Raw genomic sequence first — 9,352 nt, 5'->3', positions numbered from 1 at the left:
ACTTTCCTGGGTCCTATTGCTCGCAGAATTTCAACTGCGGGTCGTCCATCCAGGAAAATAAACATATGGTAAACCGTACCTTTGGACTGATGGTCTGAGCGCACCAAGGCGAGCAAAGCCAAAATTTGAAAGCTCAGAAAGGGAATATTGTCGCGTTATGGACTCTGACTTGCCATGTTTTGCCACATTAGGACACATTCTGGGACTTAAAAGTATTCCAAATCGTTTAAACGCTCTATAACTGACGGTGAAGATGTGCCATATTTTTCTGTTTTTGTGGTCAGAGGGACTGGCTTTTAATTCTCAAAAGTAAATGTTTTATTTATATTATCACGTTATTTATTTATACTGTGTTACAGCGTACAGGCTGACTTAAATGATTATGACGTGCAAAATATATGGACAATATTGGACTGGCCGTCTAGGTTCTGGTATTTGTTGCAAATAGAAAGTTTCTGTTCGTTCCCTTAATTAATTTCAGTGATAATACATCTTTGACATAGAGATTAATTTTTAATGTAGTCATGTTGAATGCTTATTATTACTATGCCAGCTAATCTCTTTTTTTTTTTCATATTTAATTCACAAACATGCGGTTCATGTATTTATTTTCAAAAGCACAATGTGTACTATACATATCCTACTGTTAAAAAAGGACAACACATTTTGAGGGGAAATCATTGTTGTAGTTATCCTCGCGATTCTGGTGGAACTGCTTGCGTCGTGAATGTGTCTTTATAGGCCAGTTTAGTTTTAAATATCTACATAGCGGCAAATGTGATTTAAACCAATGAAAAAAGGAAAATGAGTACTTGTAGAAACAATTGAACCCGTAGCTGCATATTTTTCGAAGTTAATAATAATAAGTAATAATGATGAGGATGATAATTATAAAAGAACAACGCAATAGTACTTATTCTGTTTTCATATATTTTGATTGCATATTTCAAATAAATATTAGCCCATTCAAAAATGCTAAATTGTAGGGATTTTAAACTTTTATCCCAATGACCTATTGGTGGCTTAAACTTGTTAAATGCATAGCCAAATTTCTGAAAATGCGTTCGAGTGCTTGCTAGAATATTTAACGGGCTTCTCTCTTTTTCCTTTTTTTGAGCTGTAGAATATCTAGTTGAAATTGAAATTCCTCTCATTCTCAGTGTTTATTGTTTTCCATAGAAGAAAGGGATTTAGCGCTACTACAGCTATTCGGAGTTTTATGGTGGACGTAGAGAGGATTTTAGTGGTCAAATTCAAGTGCTGTGTCTGGACAGCTGTCTGCTTTCTTTGTACTTGGATGCAGGATGCATCATGTGAGACAACCTTTTGTTTGCAGGGGTAGTAAACATCCTAATGCCATTGCCGCGTTTTCACAAACACTCCCGCGGACTTGTGTTCTCAATGCCTTGGTCTGGAGATGTTACCTTTTCTCGTCCCGTTTCTGTCGCGAATCAGCAGACATCAACTTCAGACGTTGATTTGCATTGTTTTTAACAACAAATGTGGCTCTTAAGTGATTGTAACACTGTTATTGGAATATTGGGAAACAATTTGAGACTCTATTGCGACATTTAGGAAGAAGTCCATAATCACAAACAATGGGCCATCATATAAATTTCAGCGAGTAATAGTATCAGTTAGTCTATAAAGATTCGAAGATGGCTCTCAACAGTACAATTAAAAGTTTACAATGACGCAGGAAATCACATGCAGTCGCATCTTTTATCCAAACAGTTCACCCACTGATAACATGTACAAAACACTGCAGGGGCTTGTAACGTAACCTCAGCTGGAACTTATTTAATTTTTAAAAGGGAACGTTAGATATTTGTTTTGTTAACAGGCCAGGTGAGATCCTTTAAGCAGCCTATTGGAATTGCAAAAACCTTTAATTTTAACAGTGCGAGAGGAAAAGGACACCATATACTTATATATTATCAGTCATAGAATATTCATATTGTGAGTAGATGTTGTCAATATTCACTCCAAACGTCAGTAAAACTGGATTCTGCAATATGAGAGGTGTATGATATTTTTATTTTATTTGAGTGTGTTCGTGTAACAATTTCTCCTTTAGAGGAGATCATGGTCCAAGGGCTTCACTGGTAGTATTCCTGCAGGAACTCCAGGAACAGGGTGGTGTGTTGCGCAGTCGTCTTCAAAACGCTGTCAAAATCCAAAGGCAGAGGGAATAATGAGAGTAGACCGATCACTTCTGCTTGCTCAGTCAACATACACGCTGTGCATTCTGCTTTGCCTCACCGTCGGTTTAGCTTCACTTCACAACACCCTACCACAGCTATGGGGAAGTGTTTTTTTTTCCTTTTTGGGACTGAAAGCAAAAGACAAATAAATACGGCGAGGTGATATGTTGCATGATTGCAATCACTCACACCTTGTTTCAGGATCACGTGTGCAGCAATCTAATGTAACACTAAAAGAGAAAAAGTAGAAAAGGAGATCTCCTTCAAAACTATAATTATTTATTAAAAAATACCTGTTTATATATATATATATATATATATATATATATATATATATATATATATATATATATATATATATATATATATATATATATATATATATATATATATATATATATATATATATATATATATATATATATATATATATATATAAGCAGTTTTCTGTAGAAATGTTTTAAATACATAGTATTTTAGTAAATATTGACAAAAAAAATAAGCTCATGGAGTGCCTGTGTTTCTTATTTGGGATGCAATCCCAACAGCTGTTGATTTTAATATCTTTCTTTGTACACTGTCTAATAATATGTCATTATTTGAATAAAATATGTGCTGATGTGTGGGGTAGTAGTAGTAATAATAATAATAATAATAATAATAATAATAATAATAATAATAATAATAATAATAATAATAATAATAATAAAATATAATATTAGTCTTACCTGCAAAACGCAACATTCTAAATTGCATGTCAGTGAGAGGACTGTAGTGTTTGTGCTTTGCCTTTTTAAGGAGCTGTAGCTGTTTAGCTAGCCTACCAGCAGCCCATAAGGATAAACACACTCTGCACATATCTCTAATTGTCATGAGCCAGCAAACAAGAATCTGTTACTGGTTTTCTCAGTGCACCCGTGGTGTTTGAAAATTATTCGTTTCAACCTCCTCGATCTTACCTAAAGCCAACCACTCCTACACATCCAACTCTTCCAAATTGATATATGACAATATCTACTTTCGATCACGTGTCCGCGGGGCGACTTAGACGGATTGCGCGTCATCTCGCCTTCCCAAATTTTTCCCTTCTGCAGCAGCTCGAATCCAAAACATCTATCTATAGTGCCGAGTACGAGAGAGAGAAAGATGTTTAACTCAGTGAATCTGGGCAACTTCTGCTCTCAGACGCGCAAAGACCGGACATCCGACTTTGGGGACAGGACGGGCTGCGCGTCCAACATCTACCTCCCCAGCTGCACCTACTACGTGCCCGAGTTTTCCGCCGTCTCCTCGTTTCTTCCGCAGGCCCCGTCCCGACAAATCAGCTACCCTTATTCCACAAATCTGTCTCAAGTGCAGCCGGTACGGGAAGTTTCATACGGCTTGGACCCTACGAGCAAATGGCACCACAGGAGCAACTATGCATCGTGCTACTCGGGAGAGGATCTGGTGCATAGGGACTGTCTTCCACCATCCACCATGACAGAAATGCTCATGAAGAACGAGAGCGTTTACAGCCACCACCATCACCACCACACTCACCCGGGCTCCAATCACCCTTCCACGGGGTTTTACTCCGGCGTGGGGAAGAACAACGTCCTCCCGCAAGGTTTCGACCGCTTTTTTGAGACCGCATACTGCAGCAGCACGGACCATCAGTCAGACAATTGTTTACAAAAGGGCGAGGGGGGGAAGCTGGAAAGCGACTCCCAACAGCAACAGCAACCGCAGCAACAGCAGCAGCAGCAGCAGCAGCCGCCCACAGCCTCCGGACCCGGAGCCCCGGAGCAGGAGAAAGACCCGGACGACGAGGAAGAGGAGCACACGAATCCGGGCTCTTGCACTTCCTCCTCCGCAGCAACCAAGGACGGCAACGCCAGCAAGAGCAGCCACTCGAGTAGGTACACCGAAGCAGTAAAATGGGGGAAGGTTAAGGGGACTAGCCCGGTGTTTTGTCGGTCAGATTTTATGTGGAGTTTTATAAGCATTCAAAGGATTTTATTATAACCCTACAAAGCTCTTTCTTGCAACGAGAAGAATTTTTACGATGGGAAAGCGCTTTGAAAAAAGTGGGATGTTATATACAGACGCCTCTATGGTGAGAGTCTGTGAAATTTTTAAGAGAGCGCTATTGTGACAAATGTTAACTTTGATCATGAACTTGCGTTGGGCATTTTAAGGGATTTTCTCGTTGGGCCGTCGAGGGTAAAAACCAATTGGGCAGAACATTGCTTTTGGCGTCTTGTGAATTTTCTATTAGCACTGGGTTTGCCTGCAAAGGACGTGAAGAAAGAACATAACACACTTAACAGTTATCTATCTATCTATCTATCTATCTATCTATCTATCTATCTATCTATCTATCTATCTATCTATCTATCTATCTATCTATCTATCTATCTATCTATCTATCTATCTATCTATCTATCTATCTATCTATCTATCTATCATGTAGGCTATACTGTCAGTGAATTGACTATTTAGCTTGGTTGTGTATGAAAACCTGTAAATAAAACTATTTGCAGACGCTATATACATATAAATACACAGAAAAAAGCTTTGTCAACAGCATTTATTATATCTTTGCATTTAATTTCACTTACAACAACTGACATTGACAGTTTAAAGTCATACGAAGCACAAAGATTTTCCTTAATTCCAGGGGCTGAAGAGCTACAGGATATTTAATGCTGCTGTTTAGCTCCATGTTGTAGCTCATCCAGGCTGCAGGCTCAAGCTGAGACTGACATTTCTGTCTCTCTCTTTCTCTTTCTCTCTCGTGTACACTCACAGTCCAGGAAAACAATAAAAAAAAAATATATATTTCCCTGGCCACCTGTTTGATAAAAAATTAATAAATAAAAAAAATACAGGGCCATTTGGATCTGCATGCAGACATTACCAATATAAAATATTTGTTTAGCTCTTGAGGAATGTGGCACACATAATGCGGTAAAATGCTTTAGTTGTTGTATAATTACAACAGATAAACACGTACTTAAATACTGTAAGTGGATAGTATTTACTCCAAAGTATTTTGGATATTTAACACTCTTTATGGCGGGTTTATCTGATAGCCTCAGCTACTTCGGTTGATGAACGTTGACTGAAATGTTATCATTGCTAATGCAACTGAGACAGAATTCTCAGGATCTGGCCAGGCTATCGTCAACACGGCCCTAAAGCGTCATTTCTTCCGTTTTGGGTTTGACCAAAAAATATTTAATGAAAAAGACAGTAACGTCGTTCATTCATTTGACGTCGTTGTTTCCCGTGACAATCATTTCTTTCACCATTTTTTTTTATTTTATTTTTTTGTATCTAATTTTTTCTCTCCCCCCCTGTAGGCGTTCCTCGTACAAGAAAGAAGAGGTGTCCCTATTCCAAGTTTCAGATTCGAGAGCTGGAGCGGGAATTCTTCTTCAACGTTTACATCAACAAAGAGAAAAGGCTTCAGCTCTCCCGAATGCTAAACCTTACCGACCGCCAGGTGAAAATCTGGTTTCAGAATAGAAGGATGAAAGAGAAGAAGCTGAGCAGAGATCGCCTCCAGTATTTCTCTGGAAACCCCCTATTGTGAGCAGGAGCAGCGCTGCAGTCTTGGACACTGGCATCAGGCCTCCTCTTATCTCACTGAATTGTAATCGTGGGCATAGCCATTTTCTAAAGGAGCCCATCTCACCAACAGTGCAATGTTAAGGTGGACATTGGAAGAAATGGGCCGGCATGAGATAAAATCGCCACTTTCTTATTGCCTTATGGCGGCGATGAATTTCTAGCTTGTCCTCGGAAAGGCCTGTGGTCAGAATAATCATTTATATGCTGTCCTTGAATATGTCCTATTTATCACGATTCTCCATTGTGTTTATTCTACTGTTCATATAGACATATTTGTTAAAATGTCCAATGTAACAAACCAAGTCTGAATCCTTGATGCGCAGACATCTTTTAGCTCTTACCACTCTGGTTTATGTATATAACATATAAGTATCTAATTATTTGTTGACCAGAGTATGGATAAGCCCTACATTTTCCTGATTGCATTTTCGCCCTTGCAAACTGTGACGTTCAATCTGTGAAAGTAAACTCCCCCTGTACAGAGCAGCCTATGCAATCTGCATTTGCAACTGTAAATAGGCGTATGTTAAATCTCTTTTCCCCCTATCCCTGCTGCTATTTTTAGTACACGGCCCATACAACTTTAATAGCTTTAACGCAAACTCTCGTTAAATTATTTGCTTAAAACATTGGTGCTTTTGATTCCAGAGAGGATGAGCAAATTTGTCAGCCTGTGTATCATAAAGACAATACTTAAATAAACAGAAAAGTATAGGCAACACACCAACGTTTGTGTTTTTTGTGTTTTTATAATCACAAGCGCTACTGCGACTTTCGCATTCATTTAACAGGCTTCTTGATCATGAGTCATGAGTCTTGTCCTTACCTGCATAAATGCGTGCGTTACCTAAAACTGCATGGTCTACACCGACTGCATGATCAGCAGCGCACTTTTAACCTGTGCTGATGGTCAGCTCATGAGGACACACATCAGGGCTGAGATGAGGGCAGCTATAGGAACTAAGAGCTACATGTCTGGGGGGCTTGCCACATTTTTGTGCATTTTAAGGTTAAACCACTCCTAAAGATCATGTCTGTGTTCGCACGCATATTAAACGAAGATATACCCCAGATCTTAAGAAATTTAGAGAAAGGAAGTGGAATGATATCCTCTTTTAGTGCGCACTAAATGGAATCGCCACTCTTGTAGTCTAGACACTGCCATAAAGACAGAGGCACTAAATGGCTATTTTTTTCTCTTAATTGCACCGTCTGTTCGGGGGAAATGGCATTCACTTCCGCAGTAAATAGTAAACAAGCAAGGCTAGATGTCCAAGGAGTGGAAAATAAATAAATAAATAAATAAAAACAAAAACCTACCAACAGGTTTCCACACGAACTATGTATCTATGTCTATACATATATTTATATCTGGTGTGTATGTGTGTGAGTGTGTATGTGTGCAGATTATACAACACATTTATATTTTGTATGTGTCGCTTTGCACTCAACATATGTGCATGATGACTCCACGTGTGCGTTGACTACGATTTATAATTAAATGTGGTCTTTGAACTTCAATAATGTCAAGGCCTCCACCTTTAACCCGCCGCAATAAAGTGGAATCAAGGAGCCCGGAAATGTGCGCAGCAGCTGAGTGAGCCAATGAGAGCAAGCGGGAACACAACATGGAATGTGTACACAGACCAACTTTGACCCCACGCATTAAACTACGGCAGGTAACTTTGCCAGCTTTAGCACGCCCAGTAAAGACACTTTATTGTCCTTGTAAAATGTATACGTTTTCACGCATGAGGCGTTTTTAAACGTGTTGGTATGAACTGTATAGGCTTCGATTTGTATTTTCTGAGAAAAAAAACATGTTGCTGTGGAGTTGCTGCAGTAGAGCCTGCTTCTCATATTTTTTTGTTGTGTGTTCGTGTGTGTGTGTGTGTGTGTGTGTGTGTGTGTGTGTGTGTGTGTGTGTGTGTGTGTGTGTGTGTGTGTGTGTGTGTGTTCGTGTGTGTGTGTGTGTGTGTGTGTGTGTGTGTGTGTGTGTGTGTGTGTGTGTGTGTGTGTGTGTGTGTGAGAGAGAGATAGAGAGAGTGAGAGAGAGTGAGAGAAAGAGAGAATGAAAGAGAGAGAGAGAGTCGCTCCACACAAAGCTCAGCTCTGTACTGTTTTAGCATATTTACCATTTTTGGCTGCGCAGTTTTGTATTGTTATCCGTGTTCTTTTGAAACGATTCATTATCTCAACTGAGAGTAAAGAGAGAAAATGTTTTCCCCTGGTTGTGTCCACGTGCCACTCCGCTTTTTTTGCTCAGTATAAAAAAAGTGGACGTGCATCAACGGATAACAGATCAAGGTTTCATCCACACATGCCAGGGCATTATCAGTAAGGACAAGGGGGTTGCTGTGACAAAACATGGTGCAGACAAGGGGAGATCAAGGCTATCGACGCCCCTCTCTTGCCACACCCACCAACCTTGGCCCTGGGACTGTGACGCGGGTAATTTGTAGGTTTCTCTGACACCCAACGTCACGAACAGAGAGTTCTGCAGTCGCAGGCAAGTGTTGTCCCTCAGCCACACGGGGGCCAAATAGTCTCCGGGCCTTTTGTGTTGTTTGTCCCCTTTAAGGGATCTTGAAAACGTTTCCTAACATGTATCCTTGGATGACATCAGACTACTAGAACTATTAAATGCACAGACATCCTGATGGGAGCTGCGTGGTGTGACAGATCCTGGCTTGCAGCTCCTGCCGTGACTCAGTGTGGCTTGTGGACTTTAGGTGTTGCGGTGAAGGAAAATGGCGACGTGTTTTATATATGTGTGCGTGAGTGTGTGTGTGTGTGTGTGTGTGTGTGTGTGTGTGTGTGTGTGTGTGTGTGTGTGTGTGTGTGTGTGTGTGTGTGGGTGTGTGTATGTGTGCACTAGGAGGGAGAGGACGAAGAATCGTGCCATTAAAGTTTAAAGGGAAAATTAACTGGTTAAGATGTATTATAATGATCGAGGCAATTAAGAATCATAGATATATTTTGTTTGTCTTTAAGTGCTTCCCATCCCTTTGTTTCTATTACACCCCCATGCATTTTTTTTCATTTTTCTCCTTTTTTGCATTTAAAGCCACTTTTATCAGCTATTCATAATAAATAATTGTGTTTACTTTTGATTTTGAAGGAAGTATCAGAGTATTCTTGTTACCCAGTCTTTTGCAGATACTAATCAAAAGGGTTATAGGCTATTGAATGGTTTTACACTGCAGTGTCTCAGCGCCTAACCTGTTCTATTGGGCAATAAAACCGCTCGTCGCTGTAAAACGAGCTCCAGCTCTGCCGGCAACCAACTCCCACTCAAATGCATCTGTATGGTGGCATTTAGTTATTTATTTATTTATTTATTGTTGCACCAAAAAAAAAGTATTTCTAAAATTAATATGACCTTTTAAGTTCGATATGGCAGCAGTGAGGGGTTTTAGCTTGGTGGTCAGTGTTAATGATGTAACAGTGCCGTACTTTGATGGTTATCACTCTGCACATGATACTGGCACCATAAATTTGCAATTGCACAGCCGCACGAAAGAGGACAC

The 9,352-nt window shown here is 39.9% G+C and overlaps 1 protein-coding gene and 1 long non-coding RNA gene across 2 annotated transcripts; one reads left to right on the top strand and one right to left on the bottom strand.

The window, feature by feature from the left end:
- Nucleotides 1-2,028: 2,028 nt before the first annotated feature.
- LOC133457161 (uncharacterized) lies at nt 2,029-4,138 on the bottom strand. Its single transcript, XR_009783845.1, has 3 exons — nt 3,747-4,138; nt 2,263-2,332; nt 2,029-2,166 (listed from the first exon to the last, which is right to left on the bottom strand). It is a non-coding gene; the product is annotated as an uncharacterized LOC133457161 (long non-coding RNA).
- hoxc11a (homeobox C11a) lies at nt 3,282-7,677 on the top strand. The gene is made up of 2 exons (XM_061736096.1): nt 3,282-4,101; nt 5,552-7,677. Exons 1-2 carry the CDS (start codon nt 3,351-3,353, stop codon nt 5,782-5,784), a joined length of 984 nt encoding a protein of 327 aa, XP_061592080.1. The 5' UTR covers nt 3,282-3,350; the 3' UTR covers nt 5,785-7,677.
- The last annotated feature ends 1,675 nt before the right edge of the window (nt 7,678-9,352 follow it).

The sequence above is a fragment of the Cololabis saira genome, chromosome 12 (assembly GCF_033807715.1).
Source record: "Cololabis saira isolate AMF1-May2022 chromosome 12, fColSai1.1, whole genome shotgun sequence".
NCBI lineage: Eukaryota > Metazoa > Chordata > Actinopteri > Beloniformes > Belonidae > Cololabis > Cololabis saira.
Note: the sequence above shows the minus strand (reverse complement) of the source record. Positions and strands in the feature narration are given on the sequence as shown.

What these genes read in the sequence shown, in the direction of transcription:
- hoxc11a (XM_061736096.1), top strand. Translation starts at nt 3,351, where the DNA reads ATGTTTAACTCAGTGAATCTGGGCAACTTCTGCTCTCAGACGCGCAAA. An exon ending in CAGCAAGAGCAGCCACTCGA is followed by an intron (nt 4,102 to 5,551) that starts GTAGGTACACCG and finishes CCCCCCCTGTAG; the next exon opens with GCGTTCCTCGTACAAGAAAG.